At 37.9% G+C, this 26,956-nt stretch overlaps 1 protein-coding gene across 5 annotated transcripts in view; it reads right to left on the reverse strand.

Moving 5' to 3' along the window:
• ADGRG6 (adhesion G protein-coupled receptor G6) overlaps window positions 1-26,956 on the reverse strand; it is a 119,878-nt gene that overhangs the window by 59,229 nt on the left and 33,693 nt on the right. For all 5 annotated transcript variants that reach the window (XM_067293639.1, XM_067293636.1, XM_067293637.1 and 2 more), the window contains exons 3-5: window positions 15,041-15,382; window positions 8,750-9,370; window positions 3,811-3,879 (exon numbers count right to left, since the gene is read on the reverse strand). In XM_067293639.1, coding sequence (XP_067149740.1) covers window positions 3,811-3,879; window positions 8,750-9,370; window positions 15,041-15,382 — 1,032 coding nt within the window. The remainder of the gene's footprint in view (window positions 1-3,810; window positions 3,880-8,749; window positions 9,371-15,040; window positions 15,383-26,956) is intronic.

Here is a 26,956-nt window from a genome sequence, read left to right on the forward strand (position 1 = left end):
GCTTTCATAAATTCTAAATCCTCTTATGAGAGCGTCAGATCCAAACAGCTGTGCAAAGGCCAGAAAACAGATCTCATAAATTCTAAGATGCATGCACTTAGAATATTTGCTTCTGAAAAAAATAGTTGTCCCTACTCAGGAACTGAAGACTAAGAAATAATGTGAAACTAAAACGCCCATGTAAGGATCTAATTAGCTCCACTGAACTCCACGTAATGAAGAGAATTAAAATCAGACTTGAAATAACTGGAATGGATTATATTTTGAAAGTTTCATGCAGGATTTTAGCTGTACTGTTCCCAATGCAACTAACAGGAGTCATCCCACATAACACTGGAAAATGTTTCCCAGAACTGGCTAGAATGCTTTTCTAACACAGTGTGAGAAACAAAATTGCAAATTCCCTTCACAGCAGACTGGGAGGGTACACATTCCAGAGGAAGAAAACAATTCACAGATCATGCTACTAACTTTTCAAATAATAAATTGGAAAAAAAATTAATTTTATCCAGTAACTCCCAGGGAATGCAAATTCATTGACTGATAGATTTCTTTTTTCCTGAAAACTCCTTTTACAGTGTGAAGATTGGTGCAGTATAGTCTCACAATGTTACATGTCCTTTGCAGATTTTGGCCAAGAACCAAACCAGAAAGGTTAAGAAATTGTATTTTAAGCAAGAAATTGTATTTTTGATTTTTGTGAGGTCGTTTTAGTTGTGAACTTTCTATTTTCTGGGGGAGGGGAAAGGAAGGAGAACAGATCTACTTATCTTTGTTAACTGCTTTCTAGTTATGCTTTATATAGCAAAAATGCCGAATGACTTAGTTTTTGAATATTCAACATTATATTTCAATAGCTTGTGCGTTTTTAGCTCTTAACATAAATTATAACAAAAGAGGACTATATTAGCCAATTTGGCAAAAGGAACAGAACTGAGAAAGACTATGGGAAGTGTGCCTATGGAGACCTACATTCTGTAATCCATTTCAAAAACACTTTGGTTCTTTGTCATTAAAAATTTTGCCTTTGGAAATCAATTTTTTTTTCTAACCTATTTTATATTTTGATAATAGCAAACTGCCAAAGATAGTGCTCAATAACAATTACAATCAAATGATAATATTTATATGGATGATATATGGAGCAGGCAACGTTGATAAAGTTCAGAGGACCCCACTAGCGTACAGAATTCCCTCACTTGTAACTCATGATGATCAGACGAAGAATCCTGTAAATCAAAAGTTGTGAGCTAAGTTTCAGTTTCCTTCTTGGAAGTGAGTAAGTACTTGCAATGAAAGAAGTACGAAAATGTGAAAGAGAAGTTAAACAAATCTTGACAGGAAAGACAGCTAGGAACAACAGCCGACACAATGTTCTTCAGTACCCTTGTCAGTCTGCTTATGGGATGTCCCCAACATCATCGTTGAGGATTAATACTTTGATGAACATTGTTTTGGTCAGATGTTTAAGTAATGCCTTACTTAGCAGAATGGATGGAGGAAGGGAAACACTGAGCAAAATGGCAGTACAAACGAACAAACCTCTGTGCAGGTTCCTATGGTACTTTAAGGCACTAATAGCTTAGCTTAATTTGGTTTGTAGCACTCTAGCCTCTGAGTCTAAAAGTTATAAACTCAAATCTCAGCTTAGGGAGTGGGTTCATGTTCAGGTTTCAGTGAGAGAAAATATCTAGGGAAAGAGAGGGAAGAGTTGGAGGCTGCAGCAAACAGGGGTTCTAACCAGGAAAGCGAGCATGACACCCTATAATATAAAAAAGCTCTTCCTCCATGTAAGTTCAGGACTGTATGCTTTGAGAAACAAGTTTTAAGCCTTCTTACTGATTTTATCTTCCAACCAACACTGTTAAAGGAGGTATCTTTCAACGAATGAAAACATGCACTAACTTTCAGATCCTAAACAATATCATACGCATGATAAAGAAAACAGTACTCTTTCATCAGACTGTAGCTGACAAATAATCTGGCATCCAGACCTTTGTTACTGGTGCTATTGCACAACACAGAACAAACAAACAAAAAAGAGAATCCAAACTGACTTTTCAGATTAGAGTAAGTCTGCAGTGCTGACAGAAATAGACAGACAGTTTTTTTTATGATTTTCATTATTACGACAATGATGGTGACAATGATGATGATGATGATGAACTGGACTGATCTGACACTTCCAAAGGAACAAACACAGAACAACAGTGACATTTTGCCAGTCACTTTGCAGAGAAGGTAGGTATGTCAGGAAACATTAGTATTACCCCAGTGAAAGTACTCACAGTGTTTATTGAAGGCGTGATGGTCTAAGGATTTAAAAAAGACAAGTTTGAAAGACAGCATCTTTTAGTAGAAGTAATACCTTCTACTAGACAGGTTAATAAAGCTATAAAAAAGGATGAGGCTTTTAGGAAAATGGGCCTGTTTGTCTGAAAGTGTATTCGTTTTTGCAGCCATAGCAGTTGACGTAATTAAAGATATTCTCTCTCCTTACACACCATGCCATTCTGATAGAAGAAATCTCTCAGAGTTCTTCCAAGAGTACAGACAAGCACCTCTAGATGGTGGCTGCATTATCTTTTCTGTAGAAAAGACTAATACTGAATGATGGTTGCTGCCATATTTACCTAAGGCGTATCAGTAATAGTATTTGGATTGCATTACACTTGTTGAGTCTGATGCCTGAAAGCTGCTGTTTGACATCAGATTATGATGATAACTAGCATTTTACTTTCCCTATGGACATCAATACAATATGCTCCAAGACCCTGAGCAAATTTACCTCAGGAACATCTGGGAGAAGTACACTAAAGACTATTTTAGATCATTTAATGGCTTCCTAACAGGAGTGCATTTTGCTTTTTATTTTTAAGCTAAATCTGATTTACTTGGAAATGTTGATTTAGAAAGTGATCTAAGACTCCCCTCCTCCATCCTTTCTTATTTCACTCTCTCCTGTCTCTGTCTTCTACCACTCAGCTTAAAAAGGGCTTACAGAGCTTGACATTATTTTGGTGCAGCTGCTGCTGTGATTCAAGTTTAGCATAGCATATCACCTCATTAGCAGGTTCTGTGTTCATGAATGCTCTGTGCAAATGGGCAGATGTTGTTCATGTGGGACATTTTTGTAGAATTTAAGCCTCTAAGCAGAGCTGAAGGAATTAACTAGCCGTGCATGTCCAATGATTCACATGGCTTGGAAATCTTTAGGGTTCACCTATTCCTTGCATTCAGCTGAGATGACGTTTCAAGAGACCTAATGAGTTGTTACATGTGGTGATCTTAACACTATTAAACCACCACTAAGTGCTGCAACAAGTGTTTTATTAACTAACAGCTGCTAGATTTTGCATTTTGATCATAACTTTTTACCTGATAATCTCAAAGTACTAAGCCTCACAGCAGTCTGTTGGAAAAAATCTGGATAATAATCAGTTCCTTTATTTACATCTGCTCATTTTTTATTTGCAGATGTACCCACTTCCTATCCTGATTAATAGTTTACTCTTAAAACGTGCAGAAGGAAAAGAGGTGGAGAAAGCATGAAACCAGCAGATTAATTCAGTTTTGATATAATGGAGACTATTTGGAAAATATATTATCAAGGGAATGATCACATTCTTTCCACTTATTGCATGTACAGGACACCCACACATCTGATGAGGCTAAGGAATTCCTCTCCTTGCTACTTTTTATTACAGTTCAGCCTTTTAGAAAGAAAAAAAGTGAACAGAATCAAAACAAAACCAAAGAAAATAAAGATTTAACAAAGATGAAACTGTGAAAATGACCCAGCCTTCTTACCTTGGCAAAGGCTTCCCAGGTTTGCACAACTTGTTGGTTCAATTGTAGAGGAGGGAATTAGGTATGAGCCTTAAGAATAAGAAAGACAAATAATTAGAGAGATTTGGCTACTGGACATAACACCATCATGTCTCAAAATACATTATATCTTGCAGTGACATAGTCCTTCTCTTGATTTCTCTCTTGCAAAACTAATAATGCCATATTGCTCAAAAGAATTGCTCATAAATATCTTTATTTTCTGATGCTTCCAAGTGATCAGAAGAATGAAAATCTCACTGACTTGCCAGCTGCATTCATTTACACATCCTTCGCTGTTTTTTTTAGACTCTCCACAGCTTTAGATAAACAAAAAACATCCCACTAAGTGAGTGCCATTTGTGTATACTCCATGAAACGGCTTTGAATGGAGGGGTCAGTATGGCTGTAGAACTTATGAAATCTTCATGAACAGTGCTCTGGCACCTTGAAGAAGTAATCACACTCTGCTGTTGTAGTACAGGCTGCCCACTGCACACTTCTGAGAAACCTGCCTTGTGATAGATGCCAAGTAGATAAATAGTGATTAAATTTGTTCCTGCGCCCAAGGCGTGGGCATGATTAATATTCTGGCATGCATGATTAATAAACAGATAATGTTACAAGTCTATATCTTTACTGAATTATTCATAACTACATGCATGCATTTTGGTGATTTAGAAACAAAACAGTGGATATAAGAATGGTTAACATAAAAAGAACTCATGAAACTGCATTAATTACACTTTGTATATCCCAGTGGTTCAGCTGCACATACAGCTGCTTTTGCACATTATGTTGAAAATAACGGGGCCATACAGCATGGTAGAATCTGAATCTAGTGGGACTGTTGCCTTTTTGGCTCTAGTTTCACCACTTCAAAATCATATTGGTTCAGTGAGGTTCTCTCATGAAACATCGTATCTTTCCATAAAATTAAAGAGCCATCATCCACCAGCTTGTCAGGATAGCAATGAACATATTTCCTGTGACGCAAGAACAGATGAAGTCTGGGGTCTGAACTCAGCAGTCATATCGGATGGATATTATTACATGCATTGTTGACTGAATATAGGGCAGAATTCAAAATATGTGATCCTCTACTGATATTAAAGCTCAGGAGTTTTTTTTAATGGTTTAAGAGATACAGGAAAATTTTATGAGCCACCTCCTTGGTACATTTATTTACTTCTATAAAAGTAAACTGCAGGAAGCTTCTTCTAAGTGAATAACCAACTTATGGGTCAGATTTTTTTTCCAAAATATATTTGCTAATATTAAACAGTCAGTATCAAAACCTGCTGTAAGTTCCTGCTCCTCTTGCTTCTGTATCAGTGAAAGATCACCTGAAAGATGGCTTGGAAAATCTCCAGACCATCATATTTTCTTCAGTAAGCATTTTTTAAAAAATCATGATTTCAGTTGGTTAAACTAAAAAAAATCCACTTTTGACATAATTCTCATATTTACATTTACACCTAAGTCAGAAGACTGTACCCTTTAAAGGGGAATATTTTCAGTCAATATATTAAATAACATTTTTTAAGGTTTTAATCAGGTTGAATTCCAGCCAGACTAGTCCTTCCTTCAGTATGCACTCAGGAAAGCATAACGATCTGGATGCAAACAGATACTTCTATCAGTAGCAGATAAGTATCTCAAAACTGTTCATATACTTGGCAAAAGCCACCTTATGAAGCCAAGTTATGTGAACAGCAGATACAGATCTGCTGTACTATGGATACTGTGTGTGATATATATCACTTACCTTAGATGTCTAAAACTCAGACATCCAAATCGGCACTTGTCATGCTAGACGTTCTTTATAGCCAGAGAAAGGGGCACTCATAGAGCATAAACCATCTCACTTAACTGAGACATCTATTTCAATGTGAGATTAACTGACCTTTGGAAAAGCCTTTTTCACTCCACTAATCATAAAGAGCATTGAGGGTAATTAGCTCAGCCTTAAACATCCATCCTTCAGCTGCCTAAGGACAGATCCCACCCCAAGTTAAATTTGCCAGTGAAATTAAGCACTATGCCAGCCATTGGGAATGAAGGACTCGAATGAAGTGCACATGAAGAAAATGCTGTGATTACAGTCACGACCAGACATAAAGGCAAGTTAGCCTTAAACTGCGTAGGTCATATCCTGCTACATGTGTAGCCATGGCAGGCTGCAAAATCCATACAAAAAGCTGATTAAATACCAATCAGTTTGTCTGCACTGAGCTCTGTATTGATGGGGTTACTCTGCTATCACTATCTAAGCTGCTGCTTTCAAAATTAGTTTGGATATGCCTACCCAGGCTGTGAATACTGCAGTGTATATATACCTTTAAATACAAGTAGTGCTAAGGTACAGCAATAAAAACAAAATCCTGTCAAGTCTTCCAGAAACACCCCACGATGACTGCACAGCTGTAAAATCATGAGTCTAAGGAATAAACGAGGAGAAGGTAAAACTATGAAAAGATTATCTGGAACAATTTGCCAGTGTTTTTATGCTCAGTAAGTCTACTTGTAGAAGCTTTGTCTGAAAAATCATGAAAACAATAGCCCTTGAAAAATGCAAGTGTCGTTCAAACACAAATATGTTGAGTTCACTGCTAAATGCTTGTTTTTTTGTTTTTTTTCTTTAAGTTACATGCAGCTTCCTAGGAAAGCATTACTGGAACTGAGTGAATATCTTTTCTAAATGAATCCTTCCATTGAGGCTAAACGAAGCCCAATCAGAGAAAGTAATCTCACCACTGTCAGTGGTTTATTCATGGTTGATACTCTGACTCATCAGCTTTTATGTTAAAGGTTGGTTACAATGAAGGCTTTTATTCAGGAAGATGAAGGGAAGAAAAATCTAACAATTTAATCTCTTGGATTGGTAACAATTTTTGAAATGGTATTGCACCCAGTATTTTCGGGTTAGGGAAAGCCTGTATCATAGTGGTTATTTAACATCCTTGAAAGAAAAAGACTGACTAGGGAGCAAAAATTTTCTCCCAGGCTTCCTTACAGGAAATAACAACGCTTATGTACAAGATACACATGAAGCAGCATGTATAAAAACCTGGGCCTACGTTCTTGCTAATATAATCATGCTGACATACATTTTCCAAAATAATGTTTTGCTGTAAGGAAACCACTAAACAATGACATCACAAAGAATAAATCTGTGCTGTAGTATAACAAATAAGTATATTATTTTTATGAACATAGCAATGATATTACTTTTGTTCCACAAGGCTGTACAGTGTTTAATAGAAAGGAAGGACAAGATATTTCATTCAAAATGAGACGAGACCACAGCATTTACCCATGTCTTTCCTGATTGTTTAGTAAGAGTGTTGTGGTAGTCTTGATGAACAGTGTAAAAGAAGTAAGATTTTCTGGGAAATTAAGTACTTTCTGTTAGGTCAGTTCATACGGATGAAAAAGCAACTTTTGTGTTCAGAATGCCCTCATCAGTCATGATTAACATTTACATTAGTCTTTTGTTTGTCCTAGTAGATGTGTTAAGGCATCTAGCTGCTCATGCTTTTATACAGGTATTGCTTAAATCTTTTATCAGAGGCATGCTGAGAGCTGTCCCAGTCAGTCCAGCTGTGAATGAAGATCTCACTGTTTGGTTTCAGTAAACTATTCCCTCATAAGCCACTGGATACAGCAACTAGCAGGCCTCAATCATGCTAGCTTCTGTTTTAAGCTAAGGATTCCCAGAACTCTGACAGACGCTCTGTGAGGAGAGGTTTGCATTTAAACTATGGTTTAAGAAAATAATAACTTCTTAGGGGACCAAGAAGGCAAAATGGGAGAGGACAACATCAGATACTGAGAGACCCCATGTGGTTCAGAGAGAACCAGGATTTGTAATTGTTTACTTTGAGTAAACAAATTTTTTTTTTAACAAATGTATGTTTGCTACACTAGAGGGGCTCAAACTGTGCTGATGTGGAGTTTTGCAGCAGTAGATTTTCACTAACATCATATGTGCACAGAATAGGCTACTGCTGGCCATGATTCAGGTTTTCTACTATGCATTTTAAAATTATCTAAATATCTCTAAAGTTTTATCTAGGCAAAACTATTCACTCAATTTTTTTAAATAAAAGGCTGGTCCAAACTGTCAAAGATTTTTTAATTTTGAGTAATTTTTAATAGAAAATAATTTCCAGGAGAAAAATTTCAACTACATGTAACACATACATATATAAAAATTATTCCTGGGCACTTCTGCGAATCAACAAGTGTCTGAATCATGGAATGAGAATAAGTTGGACTACATATTAGAATTTATCTTCTGGAGTAATCCACAGGAAGAAAAACCTTCAATAATTAACAATTTAAAGAAGGGCTGAAAATATGTCAATGGGAAGATAAAAAATATTTTGATCTAAAACTCTTCCTTTCTATCTGCCTCCTCTAATTTAATTCTTCCTCATAGTTTTCCATCATGTATGCATTATTGTTTTGCAGCTGCTTTTACTGGCTCTCTGTGTACACAGCACAATGTTAAGAGGTGCTCCTTAAATGGCCAAAGGGCAGATACAAAAACATTCACTCAACGATCAGTTCAAGAAAAGTTTTCTCTAGAGATCACTGTAGAGTAACTTGAGGTTAGCAGGAACTTTCCTGTGGCCCTCATTTCATATGAGCAGAATGCTAATAAGCAACTGTTTAGCAAGAACTTTTTTCTGTGAATTACTTCAACCAGCAACTCAATATACTTCAGGGATTTTTTTTTCTTCTGGGAATCAACATTATCCCCTTTCAAAGCCTCTGTGTAGGTAAGAGTTGAGCTAAAGAGCTAAAGTCTAAGAAAGGTACTTTTTCTTTTTCCTAGCTGGTATATCATATTTTCAGCACAATGCAGAAGTGTGAGGGGAAAATAAGCAAAAAAGATTTGGCAAGACATACTCACCACAACTCAAATTGTTTTCAGCTTTCAGTGCTGAAGTTGGAATACTCCAGAATTCATTTTCCCAGTCGACAATGTTTCCTTTCACATCACAGCTGAGGTTGGCCAGTGCTTGCGCATTCATGGTGAAATTCCAAAGGCGGAAGTTGTAAATGTCCCCATTTAGAGAGCTTATTTCATTGCTGTTAGAACCCAGCACCAGTCTCCCATTTCCAGGGATAACTTTGCCAAAGATACCTGGACAGTATATTGTATGATAGATTCTTTTGGCATATACACCTATACTGCCAGAGAAGCTATCCCCTACAACACAGAGCTGTTCAAACATTCCTGTGAAAAACTCTGCATTTCGGGGCAGCGCATTCTCAAGTATGCATTCAATGCCTGAGATTGACAGAAAATGGCCTTTTGTGGTCTTCCCGAAACTGAAGAATTCTGCTGACAAGGCATTGCTGTAGGAGAAAACCTTCCAGTCATCATTGTCATCGCTGCTTCCCTTGGTTGCTTCAAAGCACAGCGTAAACTGGCTGAGCTCCGGGACTGAGACAGTATCTGCCACAGACACGGTGTCAACGTCGGGAACCTGGGGAATGATGACTTTCTGATTCCTCAGAGACACGGCAACTAGAACCAAGAGCAGACAAAAATCTTTTTTAAAAAAAATTCATCAGATAGAATTAAAGGCAGACTGTCAAAAGTTTAATGACAGGGACTAAAGTATCATTAAATCAAACATTCATTAGGTGGGTTTTATCACTGTAATAAACCAATAGCACACACTGAGGGGAACTTAGCTTGGGAATGCATTCAACTAAAGAAATCCTTTTGAATAGCATGGAGAATGCAGTGCTATACATAACTAACAATTCCTGAAGTTGCCTTTAGAACAATATTAAGAAATATTACCTACTAATTTCCAAATCTGCCTCAGCTCACTTTATTCAACAAAGCATTTATAAAATTAATATTCACTCATCAAGTAAGGGTGCATTAGGCACTGCAATAAACCAGCTATTTGAAATATATAATTTGACTTGCTTTTATGATCTATTATTTTAATTACTTGCCTGCATGACTGCATTACACCAATGAAGTTCATGCCTTACATCTTTTAAATATCGCAATAGAAGAAAGCCTCAATTACATTCCTTGGCAAACTGAAGCCTTTTGTTCCTGAATTCAGCTAATGGGATTCTGCAAAGCATTAGGCATCTTTTCATTTTATCCCCAGCAGCCTTCTGGTTGAATACTGCAATCGTGTGTTCATGAATATTTATATCCAAGCTGTTCACTGTTGCAAGTGAGCAGTTTTGGATTTTGCACAAGTATCTAGAAGTGGCTAGTCTTCTTGCAAACATACACTGCAGTAAAGGTATTTAAGCATTGGCAGAATTATTCCATTTCTAATCATTATTTGCTATTCTCATTTGTACTGGCAAAAATGACAGTCACCAAACGTAGAAAACAGCATCACGACTTCAGCTTTTTCTCCATGAGTATATTAATGGTATCAAAAGGTACAGTGACACAAAGTCTTGTCTAGAGCGACAAGGTCTCAGCAGACCTTGGCTTTACTTCTGCCTCCATGATTCTGTGGCAGACTGCATCTCCAGTAAATGTCTGCTTCCTCTCTCATATTCTGTGATAGCAAATATGTTGGAACAGAAACTGTTTTTTGCTAGGCCTGAAGAACAACTGCCACAGTAAATGCCTGGTCTCCATTGGGATCTTTAAGTGACACCATGGCACATACAGTAATTGTCATACCTGCTCTCTTCTCAGAATGAAATAAAATCCCCTAAATCTGAAAAGGTGAGATACATGAGGGAATGGTGTCTGACATGCCATGTTTAGGAAAGGATAGATGTATACACTATAAGGATTCCACATATTCTACGGTATTGTGTATTCCTTCTGCCAGTCGTTTGCAAAGACTCTGAGCTCCAAACTACCACTTTGGATACACACAAGGAAATAACTGGTCCAATATATTACATAATTAAATAACACAAAGCATTGCCCATTATTTGCAAACCCAGCAACTGGGGAGGGAAGAGGGGAGAAATGGGTGGGAAGAGGGGGAAATACTGGGCTTTCATAGTTACTGGATTTACTTCACAGAGTTTTTCCTTTCCCAAGGGCAAAAGTATACTGTAATAAGTTTATAGATAGAAGATGCGTTAAACTTTCCATTGAAAACAAGGGCATTTTTTCATGGGTTAATTATACTGTAAGGTTCTTTATGTAACATGGAAGATGCTCCAAAATGTGCCAGAAGTATAAGAATTCAGGAGCTGAAAAAGAAGAAAGCTCATTCATACAAGAACCATGCAGCCTGTGTTAGGGTGGTCAGGAAGGTTATGGAACACCTGGTCCTATTTAAACAGTATAAGGAGAAAAGCAAACAATGAGAATACTGCGCTGATCCTGAACAAGCCCACTTAACTTTGCAGCACTCATCTGAACAGATTTAAACACTGAAACCTTCCCCATTCAGCAAAAGGACAAAACTGACAAGTATTTTGCACACGTGCAAAAAACCGGAATCCTGCCATCGATATTAAGAGCAGATTTCTGTCCTGATTACTGTTACACAGCCAGTCATCATTCTGATGAATATCAGATGTTAATATTTGAGAAACTGGTTGTTCTCTAAGGGAGACTATACATATATCCATGGTCTACCATCCAAGTGGTTAGACTATAGACAGGATTATGTTAAACTATTTGTTAGGAAGATAACTGGACTATAATAAACAAGGCTTCTTTTGGACACACTGCTATTTCCTCATGAAAAATGTACAAAAGTCTTGGCAGCCTGGATGCAGCAGGAGCAACCAGCAACAGGCAGTTTATTGTTCTGAAATCTGCTTCTGCTTTTATGGGAGTACTGTGATGACATGAAGTCTGCCTCTGCTTCTTTTTAGAGACCCCACCTTACTTGTTTCCCTTTCAGCTCGCTGTCTCACATCACATACACCTCTTTACACATAAGCCAACAAGGAGTAGCTAGACTGTATTTTACAATCAGTTGTGGGGAAACCTGCTTTCCCACCCTTTGACAGCTTTTCAACATGGTTCAGTGCCCTGAGCAGTGGCTTCTGCTGTTTCTAGTTTCTCTGCTTTCAACCACCCTTTCAGTATTACTGGAGGAAAGGCACCAACGTTAATGAGGTCGGCAAGTGTCTACACACCAAATGCCTATTTGAAAGTTTTTATTAATACTGCACTGAACTGCGCTTTTAATCTGGGATATGACAGTACTACTCATCCGTGTGCTAATTTTTACATGACACATTGTCTCAAGCATTGCTGTATGAACAGAGGTCTGTTGGCTCTCCTTTCGCTCCTTCTGGTGACTGAGTAACTTCTACTTGCGAGTGGAGCTATTACGTATGCACTTAACTATTACTTGAAAATTATTTAACACACCAGCTCTTCAGCTGGTGTAAGTTGGTGTATTCCACTGAGACTAGTAAAGTTGCATTCATTCACTGCAGCTGAAGATAAGGCCCATCTATCCGCTCTTGCTGCATTGCAGCAGGTAACAATCAGGAGAGTCAGCGCTTGTGTGGGCAGCCAACTTGTTACGGGTAACAGGAAGCACCACGTGAACCTTCCCTTGGAACCACTGCTACATAAAACCTAGCAATCACACAAAAGCTGTTCTATTCTCAGTCAGTCCCCTCCCCAAACTCATTTACTCATTTATATTTGCCTTTCCCCATATATATTTTGCCCTGTGTACATACTGTATATTAAGCTGTACTACTAATGTCTTTTTAAATGCCATTTCTAGATAGCAAACTGCCATGAGTCTTCAAACAGTCCTTAACATTCCAAATTTGTATTACTTTGTCAGACTAAAAATTGGATCAACTATTTAATTTTATTATTTACATAAGATCATTGCTGAGAAATGAAAGAAAGTACGAGTACTGTAAGTGTAACACTGGATTAAAGTTCCCCCTTCTCTGGGAGAAATTCATGATTTTGTCTATGCATGATGTTGGCAATAACAATAATCGTTTCCGTTTGACAATGGAGCTTTGAAACTCCTTGGATTATGCTATTTCACCTGCCTGAAGTGAATGGATGTAGATTTCCCTCTGATAGTTTGGGAATTCTTTGTAAGTAAGGACAACAGACTGTAGGGTTGACATCCACCACACAGATGTCTTATAATTTTTGTGTGTGTTGATGTTCTCCTGTCTACATACTTCTATAACTTAGTTTTTATGAAAGGAAAGCAGTACATTATCATCCCTTTACCAGACTGCATTTCTGTATCCATTGCCAGGTTAAACATTGCCATGATCTTTGTCTGTGACTATCTACTGAACTCAGTTTAATTGCACAGCTGTGGGCAATAAGCAGAATACGGCCTGTGGTTATAATTTGTTTCAGACGCACATAGCCAGCTCTTCTGGCAGCCAAGGTCAAAATCAAGATGTTAGTTAAGATTTGTAGTAATGAATCAAAAGTCAGCAACCCTAGTCTAGATAACCTAACAGCGGGCCTTAACATGGAGTGCCTGAATGAATATATATATGAAACACTAAAATATAAATCACTGGTGAAGGTCACTGATACCTTTACTCACATTGGATAATAGCCTTCTTATTCAAAACGTAAGAACATCTTCCCAAACTATTTAACAGTAGTGGTTCTACCCATGAAGGTAAGGTACTAATCAACTTGGCATGGAGGTAATTTATCTTTGCTTTCATAAAAATACATTACCTATATGTATATATACACAAATGGTTCTCTGATCATATCCATGGCCCCCTCCTCCCTCATTGAACATATCTGAGGGTAATATTGCATCTTTTGATTCCTATTATAAGTCACCTTATTGCTTATAATCATAATCAAAAAATGAGATATCAAAGAGGAATAACAAAATAAATAATTTTGCATAATCTGATTTGATACAACTTATGATCCGCATGATTTTATGACTTTTACAGTACAGCAAGAGTTGAGATCTTTAAATAAAGAAACCTTTCAGAAAATTTACTTTCCCCTCCAGAAAAGAACCAGTGCTCCCAGAATTATTACTAAACTCATTATGTCAGCAATGAAGGGTCTGAATGGAAAGAAACATTTTTAGCTCCCCTGATACAGTAATTCCATTTTTCTTTCAGAACTGCACACAAATTTTGTTTGCATAATCAGGACTCATTTTGTCTTATAATTTCTGGGGTTTATTATTTATTTTAAATAATACTGTATGTTTAATGAATATTTAAATAACTTTTTACATAAGAAAGATGTGTTTGTGGCTAAAGAGGTAATTGTAAACCTGCCTGTTCTGTGTTTGTACAGCATTTAATCAACCAAAAGAATGTAAGTGTGATAAAATAATATAAATGATTAATACAGTACTAGTATCCAAGTTAGGGTGTATGACTTCAACAAAAAGGAAGCCTTCTGAGAGTATGCAATTGTAAACTATAAACTTCAAGTGGAGTGAATGGAGAGTAACATATGGGGCCTGCCAGCAATCATCCTAACTCTCTCTGTTACATTGCAGTTCTTTACTGTCATGTCCAAGCAACTTCTGGTAATGTCTTAAGCAACAAGTTATTAGCAGTTATTTGTAGTCTCATCTTCTCCCAGAGGAGAAAGCATGGGCAGAAGAGTGTCTTGTTTAGTAGTTGTTAGGCTTTTTAAAATCTAAGCATTGATATGCATTTATGGAAGAGAAAGAAAGGTCAAGGAACAAGAATGAAAGGTAGCAAGTTTGCAAAGATGCTTCATCCCTGAGAGAGTTTATTCTAGAGGCTGGAAGGAGCCCTGAGAAAGTTCTGCCTTTTGCATAAACTTCTCCCCACTGCAGGGAGTTTCACTGGGCCAGAGGTCTGGGCTGGCCTTGTTTCTGGCTTGACTTAAGTTCTCTCTGGTGCTCTCCTTCATGTTTCTATGTCCTTCTGCAGGTAGGCTGGCATGAAGGTGAGGTGTCCTGCTTCAAAACCATCCAGCATAAATTTGCAGAAAGAGGCACTGTTAGGCCTAAAATCTTTGCAGATGAAATATTTTTCTAATGCACTTGAGGAGGTCACATTCCAGAATAAATTATTTTCATCCACAAGAAAAGAATTAGTTAAAAATATATGTAAGAACACTCTTTTGTTTTATCTTGAAGTCTCTTCACCTCCTGTCTTCCCTTCCCTTCTCATGGAACATTTCTGGTTCCTTTAGAAAGTGTCATTCTAATCCTTATCGGAAATTTCCTTCCAACAGGACATTTTAGCTGTAAGAGGGATGAAATGCTTTAGGTTTACTTACTTCGTATATAGCTGGCATTAAAACCTTTCTTTTGGATACTAAAGTCACTTTTAAAAGACACAATCATTTCATTTCCAGTAGAATTATATGATAATCCTTTGGCAGTGATGCCACAAAGGTTCATTGGGCTCTCTCCGTTGTCTAATGTTAGTGAATCATAAATACAGCCTGGCGCTTCTTCAATGTCAAAATCGATGAACGTTAGCTGTATGATGAATCCATGAGGTGCTCGGATGATCCATTTGCATGCTTGGCTGTTGGGATAATCATTGGGGAAGCATGGAGAAGTGAAAACTCCAGAGGGGTCAGTTAGCACAACCCTACAGTCGTAACATCCATGAGCTGGCAATAAAAACAGAGAAAGGTTGGAGGTCAGGAAGAGAGATAATTTAACAGGAAATTAATCATCCATACAATGACTTAATCTATTTCTACACAGAAAAACATAAACAGAGATGGGAGGAAGAAAGGAAGAAAAGGGTCTGGTTTTTAGCAGGCAAAAATGCTGGAGAAACAAGACAGTAAAATAATATTTTATAGATGAAATCCTTCACAAAAGGAGTGTATACTATACTGCTAAATATTCATTTGTGCATATAATATATATTTGCTATACATACTAACCTGTTGTGCAAAAAATGACAATGCAAAAGCAATATTTTTGAATTCTCAAGTGTAAATGAATTCTTTAACTGAAACTTTTAAAAAAATGACTGGTAACATTTAAATCTTTTGGCTGCTGGACTGATGCTGACTACTACAGTGACTCTGCGCCATGCCATTGTTTTCGGTGGAATGCCACTGGAATGCAACAGCACAACAGAAGAATTGAAGAGCCACGGAAAGTAGCTAGAATTCTCCAGAGTTCTTAAAGGTTAGTCATCAACATTTCCGGCAAACACCCTCCACATCACCCAGAAGGGTAGCAGTGAGCTACCGGTTTTTGAATCAGCAGCAAATTATTGCACTCTTCCCATGCTGACTCAGCACCACTGACATATTTGTGGCAGTAAGACTCTAAGAAATTCATATCCCATTCCTCATACTCCTTTGCTCACCTACAAAGCATTGCTTCTGCATGCAAATTTCAGGCCCATTTAGTCCCCAAGACTGTATTTCTTGTTTGTTTTATATTTACTTTTCTATCATATATTTACTTCATGTATTATAGCATATTATTACTGTGATCTGCCTGCTGTTAAAATCTGTAACAATATGCCAAAGCAGCACTAAACACTTTTGGTGGAAACTGAAGATGACCAAAAGATAACAAAAGAAACTAAATTCTGCCCAGATCTATGCTGAATTACTTTGAAAACATTTCATTGGGCCACAATCCTGCATAAACACTACAACAGTGTGAAAAAGAATGGGAAAATATGAACATGCATTATTATTTGCCTAAGCTAAAAACAACTAAAAAAGTTTTCAAGCGTCAAACTATGCAATAAGTAGCCATAAAATTGGCATAGACGTAACAAACTCCTCCAGAGTACCCTTGATGTCTCTGCTGTTTCAGTCCTGATGTAGCTAACTCATGGTTGTATGGTATTCAGCCTTAGCAAATAGACCCTGACTGTAGTGTGGGATGAAGTCTATAAAACAATTCCTGCAAGGGAAGGGATATTGAGGGACAATTCTCACCTGCTCAACCCCCAAGGAAGGTTATTTCACACAAAAGATAACTGTCACCTAAGGCAAGTTAATTTTCAGAGCGGTATTTATTTATGAAAGTAAACTTTGTTCTGCCACGGTAACTTGTAGGACTTTGGGCTGTGCTCTCAACTTCACCACATTTCTTCAGATCATACCCTATTTCTACAGTTTATACAGGACCCCTTCTGTGCTGTGAACTGGCATGTCCAAAAAGAGGCAGTTTACATCCGAGAGGGGAGTCCTCACATACATTCTGCAGAGTTTTTATTATTTTTTTATGAGCAAATCATGAAGTCATGTGGCTGCAAGGAGATAAAGAGATTATTCAGTAATTGGGCTTTCAGAGCCAAATGCTGGCTGTATACAATAGAACAGAATTGTGGAATACTTATTTAGTCAAATAAATAAGAAAAATAGATTGTCTTAAAGTTTTACTGGTAGCTTTGGGAAGCTGTGGCACTCATGATATTGGAAAACATGATCCATGTAGTGTAGGCAGAAGCCTGTCCACGCTAATTTCTCTGAAAATCTGTACAATCAGAGGACTAGGTTCACCTATCCCGAAATCTTGCTGTTCCATTTATGAACCAGAGAGGGAAAATTCACTTATTAGTACAGTGAATATAAATCCTGCAGTTGTACAAGCAGAGGACAGGCTTCTTCCAAGGGATGTTGCCCAGACGCGTATCGGTTTTCAGGGAACCACCCTAGGCTGAGAGGAAGAGGAAGCGGAAAAGCACACTTGGAGCTGCTGCGGTCTCCTCGCCCAGGGCAAGCGAGCCTCCAGAAGGCCCAGCAGCTGGCAGGTGGCTCCAGCGTGGGCTGCCTCTTGTGGTGGCGCTCTCCCATTCCCGCTCCCGCCTTCGGTATTTCTAGTACCAGGGCTACAGGCACTGAGGATGTGGCAGCAAGCCACACACACTCTCCTGCTCATTCCTGCCAGAGAAATTAATGGCACCGACTATCTGGGCAATCAGGAGCCTGCAGCTGCACCCAGATGGACCTGGAGCCAAGGACTAAGCCATTCGGGTTGGATCCTCAGGTGATGTGAATGCATACAGGAACACAGGTGCTAATGTACACCGAGTAAGCACTGGACCCCTAAAATATATCTTAATGGCATTATAAAACATTGCTGAACTTACAGCTACCAGAAGAAATATGATGTTTATCAGTAAAAGTAATGTCTAGTCTATCTTTCTTAATTGGTAGAGTATTAAATTCAGCCTGGGATTGGAAGAGTCAAATTTGGGCATCACAAAAACCACAACCACCCTTAAAGGAAGGCTGTGTTTACTAATTCTACTGATTACCATCAGCCAAAATAAGACTTAGCTCTTCTATTTATTTCTCTCTTGAGTATTTATCGTGGTTTCTAAGCTGTGTAAATAAAAAACATCAGCACACATAACAAAAATACTTTTATCTCTCCTGTCACTGTGAATACTAAAACATAAATGTTATTTATGCTGTTGTTACTTTACTCATTTCATCTTCTCATACATTTACTATTACACTATCATTTTATCATATCCATATTGGTTTGCTGGTTTTACAGAACTAATGCAAAAAAACACTCCCTAAATTTAGGTAGGAAAATAAGTGCTATAAACTTTGCATACATAGAAGAAAGATTTGGCGAGCAGAGTAGTTTACTGTTTTGAAGTGGCTTGGCTCCATTTTGGCATAGTGGCTATTCTGTCCGCGACTGCAATTTGAAGGAGAAATATCCTGTTTTCATGCACATGTCCACAGTAGTAAGTAAAAAGAAAAGAAAACAAACAACAAAACTATATATAAACAGAATGGTTTTGAATGGAACTTTTTGCACAGCTTCTCATGAGACAGTTATTTTTCTATAAACACCACCTATTTTACTCATTAACGAGAAAAATTGCTGTGGCAACCTTAGGCTGTCAGCCAAAGATGACAGATATTTTGCAATCCCATTGGCCCAAAGCAGTTCTGAACTGTGGATACCAAATACTTGTTGCAATACACACCACAAACATTTCTGCAAGCAATATGAAATATTTTATTGATTTTAATGGGAATAAATTGAGGTATGATATTCTTGGTCAGGAACCCTGCCATAGACAAAACTTGCTCATCAAGAATTTTGCTATCGCCCAGATGACAGGAAAATCTTTCTGTAAATATATTTTATCAAGAAAAACTTCACCTTTCCTTCTCCTCTGAATATGCTAAAAATGTAACATAAACACCCTCCCAATACAGTAAACTCAAGCACTCAAGGTCAACATTTCTCAAGTTGAAAGTTTCACTGGCGATTCATTTGTTTTCTCCATGTGAATACCCTGGTATACAGTGCTCATTCCATAACTGCACATTATTTTTTCTACAGGACTCATGCTTCATTTAATAAATGAATTGTTAAAAATTTAATATGACATTATACTAAAAAGGAAAATTAATAATTTCCTCATGAGTGTTTTAGAGCTTTCACCAGTGTTATCCGAGTGATTCACAAATGTTAATTGACTTCAGCAGCTGTTCAGGAAGTGGCTTTTTCCTGTCTAACATGTCCATTTTGTAAAGAGAAAGCTAGGCACAGAGACAGTGTGCAAAAATGGCAAAATTTTCCATGGATTTTGGGTTCCCAATCTGAGAAATTAGCATACTGATATTAGAATACTGATTTTTCTCAGCACTTAGTACTTGTATAGCATTTTATATGTCCAAAGCACACTACCAATGATTTTAAACTGCAGCTGGGAGAGCAGTCTGCCAATCTGTCCCACTGTAGAAAATTCAAATAATCCAAAGTCAGTGGCCAATGGAAAATTTTGGTCAAAGCAATTTGGCCATCATTAATAGGAACTTATTGGTAAAGGCAGGGATAGAATCCCATTCTCATGGTGGCCAATTTTCCTAACCACGAGAGCATACCATTCCCACTCTTCTACTACTCTCCTGTCTATTTCACATATATACCTTCACATATATGCCTTTTACTTTCTGCAAAGTGTGTCCTACATTATTCTTTCCCATACCATTCTGAATCATCTGAGGCCCTAAAACAAGGGCCTAGCTGAAACAGTATGTGACTAAGTAAAAATCGTACCATACAAACAGACACAAGCACACACAAAACCACAATAGAAACGGTATCCCATGGAACAAAATTAATAGTCCACCTTGTCCCATCAACAGATTTTGTCTCTTTAGAGCCACAGCACAGAATTCCACCACTTGAATCAATTAAGTAAGTTCATCTGTGGGGACTGACATACACAATGTGAAAGTGATTTTCACAAACCATTTGTGGGCAGCTGAAGACACATTCAGACACTCCAATGTCCAGAACTCCACACAGACACCCAGAACACCAAAGCTGAATTCCAGATTTGCAGGGAAACCTTCTGTATGCCCTCTTCCTATAAATTTGCATTTTTCTTTTTCCATTTCTTCTCATATGTCCACCACCTTCCAGCACTTGCTCCCAAAATCTGTGCTCATATTCATATTTTCCTCTAACTCCTGTTCTCATTCTTCCTTACTTCTCTCCACGGTCATCATTTCCCCCATACCTCACCTTTCATCCCATTATATTTTCTGCACTTACCTCTCAGACAAGACTTTCAACTTCTACCTCTCCACCTGTTTTCCCTTTTACTCTTATCCAACCTTGAAAAATTGCTGGACAGCAAATTTTGTTTGGCCAAGAATTTTTTTAAAACAGCAAAAGCAATCAAGCTTGGGACACTGCCTATTTCAGCCCCAAAGGCATAAAGTTTGTCAAGGTTAGGATCAGAATAAAACATTCTAAAGAAAACTCTCTAGGGAGAAATGTCAGTGTCTGTTCTTGTAATTCATATATTATCTGGTTTATTTTCACACTAAATTACACCTTGCATAGGGATTTTTTTCTTCCACCCATTGACTGTAGCATTCAACTGGTCTTCTGTGCGGCATTTTCTACTGGACAGAAGTGTAAATGACTACATAAAGTGTAGGCAGTGGCACAGGATGCTAATAAGAGCCTGTGTTGGTTGAATTAGCATTCTCAGTAGTTTTAAACAATCCATTGAAAGGCTCCCTGGTAAAAGTAAGATAGAAAACTACAAGATTTCATTTAGAGATGATGTTTAACTCTGCTTCTCCATGTAGATGAGACAGCTTTCATATGAAAATATTCTGGAATAAATTTATGCAATTGTGGGATAGATTAAAAAAAAAAAGAAGAACAACAATTTATGTTAACTCTGTTCTTATACCAGTGAACAATAAAACCTTCCCTGTCTAACAGAACTATGCCAACCCTGAATGCTTCAGAAAATCTTAGCTACAGTACTTAATGTTTTAGATATAAAAATAGCAATACAGATTTACTAATAATTTGCTTTTATGTAGACATCTGAGAACCTTTAAGCACTCTGCATACATTAAAAAAGGAAGTGCTTAAAAGTACTGTCATTTTGGACTAAGTAAGAGAAAAGCATACTGAGGTCAAGTGACTTAGCCACTTATACACACAGCAAGCGTGTGGCAAAGCCTAAAACAGAAGTGAAACCTTACAATCGTTCATAGTGACAGTGTGAAAAATACCTGTTTTGACGGACACTGGGCAAGAAGAAGTCTTGCCTTGTTATAAGTAATAAAATGCTTGTCATTTTCTTCTTTCTATTTCAAGGATCCCATAACACAGGGGCTTTAGGCAGAATCTACAGAGATATGGCCAAACATTAGGTCAAACGTATTTACGACTCGAAATAGATGGGTGAATGAGGTCAGTAATGGACACACCTGCAGACAAGCAAGAGGAAGGGCCAAACCACCAAAATGTGGGTGGGCTGGAACAGCTACAGAACAAACAAACCTGTGTTATTTCAACACAAGACACAAACACTAAACCCAGAACAGCTATAGTATAGCAAAGGTCTCAGCAGTAGCCAGCCCCATCCCTGCTTGCATTTCTTCTCTTTAAAAAATCATTTCAGAGGTTAAGGGGACGTGTCGTACATAAATATCTATATGGAAACTGTGAATATATTGGTTGCAAAGAGCTGCCACAAGTCATTCCTTCTGGACATAAAGGAACGCTCTATTTACTCACTGTCAGTTGTAAGATTTGACCTATACCATTTTTAATACAAAACATTAAACTTGTTAATTAAACATGGCACACAGTGAAGCCTCTGAACACTTTAAACCATATTGTCTGCTCTCTGCACAGCCCACAATGTGATAAAGTTCTGTTTGAGGAACTGCAAATGAGGAGCTGTGGCAAGTTCATTTCTACTTCTTTACTTACTTCCCAAACTGTAAAAGCTGTTTATCTCCCCAAAAGATACTCATTTTGCTACATTACACTGGCTCTTATAAAAATTACTATACACAACATATAATTCAATGTTAGCATGTGTTGTAATCCTCAAATTAAACAGACAGTCCTAATCCTAGCTATTTAAGCATCCAAATTATATTTTAATGAACTCTTTAAAAAAAAGGACAAAAGCAATATAAAATGATCATCTCTGCAAAAACTAAAAGGGAAATGAGATTATTTTCCTGGTGTGCACAAATATTTGCGCCTGCCAATAAGATTAGACAGGGCTGAACTCTGCTGGTTGGAAATATGATTGTGATTGTGTATGAATGTACCTAACCCTTGATTGTAATAATAATACCTCAGCATTTCTACCGTGTGCATAGCCTTAAATTGATAAAATACTTGAGCTTGTCTTAAAATCTCACTCATATCATCTGGATTTAAGCATGGACTTAAAATTCAGGAAACTCTTAAAGTCCATTCCTGCATAGTGGTGCATTTGCATCCTGCATTTGAAGCTTTGAGGTCATGTGTTCACCTCAAAGAGGTCTGACAAACAGAATAGGAGGCAGGCATGACTCTGCAGCTGCTGGCGTACGAAATCAGAGGAGGCATTGCCTAAATCTGAGCGGTGAAGACCACCATGCTATTCTCTCTAGTCTCATTCTCTCTAGTTGTGATCATTTCCTTTTCCTCTTATGGAAAGGAGTAACAACTAGACCAATATATGCAAACATCCATGCAGAGAGAGAGGGAGACATCTACTCTCTGACACACACATTGCTTATAAAGAGCTGGTGACCATATGACAAAATAATTCCCATGAAACATTTTTACATCTGGCCTAGTGTCCACGCCCTAATCCATATTCTTCCTTCCTTTCCTTCCCAGCACACAGGGCATATTCTAGATACTCAAGCTGATGACTGAATTAATTTGAGGGGTTTAAAATCAAACTGTCACAGAAATATTTCCCTTCAATCTGTGAATTTTCTTCCCAAATTACTTTCTGCCTAAAGTCCAGGAAAGGCAAAGTCCAGGAAAGGCAATGTTCGATTCTAATCCAGTGATGGGTTTTCTAAAAATGTCACAACGTCAAAGTTTCTTATTCCCTGCCCTTCCCACTGAAAAACAGGATCATATTCCTCTGGGTAGGGTTCAAACCTGTCCCATCATCCTTTACTAGTGGGATCTGATATGAACTTCCAGCTCTGCAAAGGCATCAGTAGCAGACTTTGAAGCTGGAAAATTTCTGTGTGGAGACAGATATTTTAGCTCACCTTTGGGTTTTTTAAAGTTTCTCCAACTATTGAACAGTTAAACTCCTGAATACTACAATACCTGGCAGTGTAGTATGAGTCATCAAAAATGAGTCCCAAAACAATTTGAATAGCTCTCTAAAACATTCCTAAAATATCTATTCATATTAACAGGTGTGGCATAGATAGAATCCCCAGCAGGATAAAAACATGCTACCAGCTTGTGTGAAACCACCTGCATAGACTCATCAGCAACACATTCAGCATAATTCAAGAGAGAAAAATCTCATAAACTTTTTATGAGTAAAGCTTTACAGTATCCTACTTAAAACTGCACCACATATAACCAAATACATTTTGCACACATGCATATAATAAAGCTGGAATTGGCAAGAATCTTGCATTTCTCTGTACTATTCTTAGTTTGGAAGTGTGGCTTTTTTTTGTTGATTTGTAAGAAAAAGTACTATTTTAAGCACTATTAAAACCTCAGTTCAGACTCTCATTCTGCATCATTCCCATTGCATCATCTGCCTAGCACTCCTTGTACCCAGTAAGAATTTAAAGCCTCCATATTCCTGACTGGAAATAGCACATAACCCTGGCAGAGCCTTTTATAATTTGATGAAAGACAAGATTGTGCTCTCACAAATTATTCAACGATTGGGTTTTTTTGGCCACTGAAGCCAGGAGACAGAGAGAGTACTATGTCCTGGCCAGCCATATCAACTTGCCTCGCATCTTCTTTTGCTGATACAGTATGTTTTACAACATATTCTTTAAATGGTTGAACCAGTTGGTGCACCTAAGAATAATGAAATTCTGCTAGTATGTACAGTCATATATGAAAGTGTACCTGTTGTCTGTGAAGTTACTTCTTTATTATTGCTGCTCCCTGATACTCTAACCCTACTGCTTACTAAATTATTGAAAAATCAAAATTTTCCTCACATAAAATTGGAACTAGATTTTCTTCTGTTTTGTAAGAGAAGAACAGAGCACTTAATAAAGTTATATGTGGCAAATCAAAAACAGGTAAAATATTTTCTCATATGGTACAATGTTAGGCTGTGGAATTCACTGACATGAAAACGATGAAGGCAGGGAACTTACAATTCAGAAAGTCAACAGGCACTTCTCTGGGTATCCAGAATATCTCAGAATACCTCCAGATATATAATAATTAAAAAGAAGAAACATAACTGGGAGGGATTGTAAGCCTCATGGCTTAGGTTTGAAACTAATCTCAAACAACTTCTGATTGGGAAAAGGCTTAATAGCTACATGTTGATGGGTAAAGCAAACAGCTCCAGAGCACGGTCCCCGACTCTGGAACTCTATTGTTGGTAGTGTTTAATTGCTAGGATGACCTGCAGCATGACTTTGGCCAGCCCAGCTAGCATTTGTCCAAACAGTTCCTGGACGTGGTTCAGCAGCTAGCACAGGCCAGGGACCATTCCCAACATGCAACTTGAATACAGCTACCCTGCTTTTTATAGTAGGAATGTGGGACACTGAGTTAATTCAGCACTCAGCACCAGAGAATGGTCTTGGGCATGTCTCATTTACTACACTAGAGGTGGCCAATGTATGTGTAGGAAAGGGAAACTAACCATTAGAGACGGAGCACTAGGCTATCTTATGTGTGAGCCAATACAACAGTTCTTACATACTAGTTTTGGTGCTACAAACACTAGAAATAAGTCAAGAGAAAACAGGTGCTAGTACATCCTGTTTCAAACACGATAATCAAAATTATCTGCCAGGGTCTGCTTGAAGTCAGTAGGAGTAATAATGCACTAAAAATCAGGAAGAGCAAAGCTTCATTTTCAAATTTGAGGTTAAGCTTAGAAAAGCAGAAGTGAGAATAGTAAATTACTGACTCAGGAAGCATTTACCATGAACAGAGGTAAACCAGCAGCAGACTTCCAGTAAACCAAGATAGAACAAGTTGATCTACACTTGCTGATGAAACAACTATATAATATGGCCATGCCTTTAGAGATTTTTTATTATTTATTTATTCACAAAGAAATACATAAACCACAGTGTGACTCTCAATCATTTTTGTAAGGGACAGAAATGTACTGTAATTTCATACTGATTTAGGCGTGCTGTTTAGGGTGCTCAGTTCATTCAAAAGCTGTTGAGGCTTCAGACCGGACATTTTAGGGAACTGATCTCACAGTCTCTAAAGGCTAGCATCCTAACCAGTTCTCAAATGGAATCATCCAAGTATTGATATTATCCTCCTTTGTTATATGACCAGTCTCCAAAATATTACTATAGCCCTAGAACGATCAGAGTTGATGTTCTTCATGCTCTCAGAGAAGTATATTTGCACAATATGGAGACCATTAGAAATTCAATGTGTTTCCAGATATTCTGTACTGTCCCTGTCCCCTATTTTACTCTGGAATTCAGTAGGTGTTTATTTCTGCTGGGTTATCACTGCCACTAAAAGCTTTGACCACTCTTGATCCGTCTAGCACACGATATGCTATCTCCTGACAGCAATTGACTTTATCACAGCAGTGAGTCTAGTAGATTCTGATTGATCTGGGAAATTGAGGGAACCAGCTACAATAGAAGAAAATATGTTCAGAGCCAGGGTGGGGGCCCTGCACTGCCTGTTTCCCCTTAGTTGTTTGGTTGTGTGCCAATGAAAATGGAAGTGGAAACAAACACACTGACTGGGTAAATCTGCCCTGACCCATTTGAGCAGAGTTCACATTGTAGACAAAGTTATGGATTTCCCCCAGAGGGAGGGGGTAATGTGAAAATCCTGTGTTACACCCATTGTAACTTAAGAATATTTTCATTGGCATTCCTGTGATAATCTTATAAAAATAACAGAATTGACTCGCTAGTTTTGGCCTTAGCAGGAATTTTTGAAAGCTCAGTTTAGATATGCTGGTTTTAAAAGTATTAGTCAGTAGCTATACAGGCTAGTACAACAGGCGCACAGACTAAAATACATGTAAGTAGACAGAAGATTAGGTTAGGGAAGGGCCTGTGTGGGAACAGGGGAGTTTTTCATGAGTTTGCTGCATGCAACATAATGTTTTTGAACTGAGATCCACATATCACCCACCACTCAGTCACAAATCAGGCTGAGCTTTACTAGAAGAATGGTCACCCAAAATGTTGTATTTTTGCCCACTCCAGCAAAAAGTTCTGGGTGCTGGCTCTTCGCTTTTCAGTTGCTGCATCATTACTAACTGGGTCATATCCCCAACCAGAGTAGATCCATAAGCTCTGTTAGCTTCAACAGAACTATAGCAGCCTATACAAGCTGAGGAGCTGACTGACTAAATAATTTCTTAGGTGTCATTTGTGCAAGCAATTGCTGTACTTGCCTGGGAAGCTATTCAAACACTAGCGGGAAAGCAGCTGACAAACTTTTAGTAAAGAGTGGTTTGTAGGAATCTGAGATCCCACCAGACTGCACAGACACTGGGTACAATAATGCTATATCTGGGGGTCATGTTCCTAGTAAAACCCAGATATACACATGCATACAAGATATAAATTTCTTCTATATCTGCATATGGACTAAATAAATTGTTGGGATGAAATTTCTGGATAACAGAGTATTTTGCACAGTGAAAGTATAAAATATTGCCTCTTGACTGGGTGCTTTACCCAACAAATCCAGCATAGGCCCAACAGCAAAATAATATTCAAAGCAGTTTCCATTTGACCCAT

The sequence above is a fragment of the Apteryx mantelli genome, chromosome 3 (assembly GCF_036417845.1).
Source record: "Apteryx mantelli isolate bAptMan1 chromosome 3, bAptMan1.hap1, whole genome shotgun sequence".
Classification (NCBI taxonomy): Eukaryota; Metazoa; Chordata; class Aves; order Apterygiformes; family Apterygidae; genus Apteryx; species Apteryx mantelli.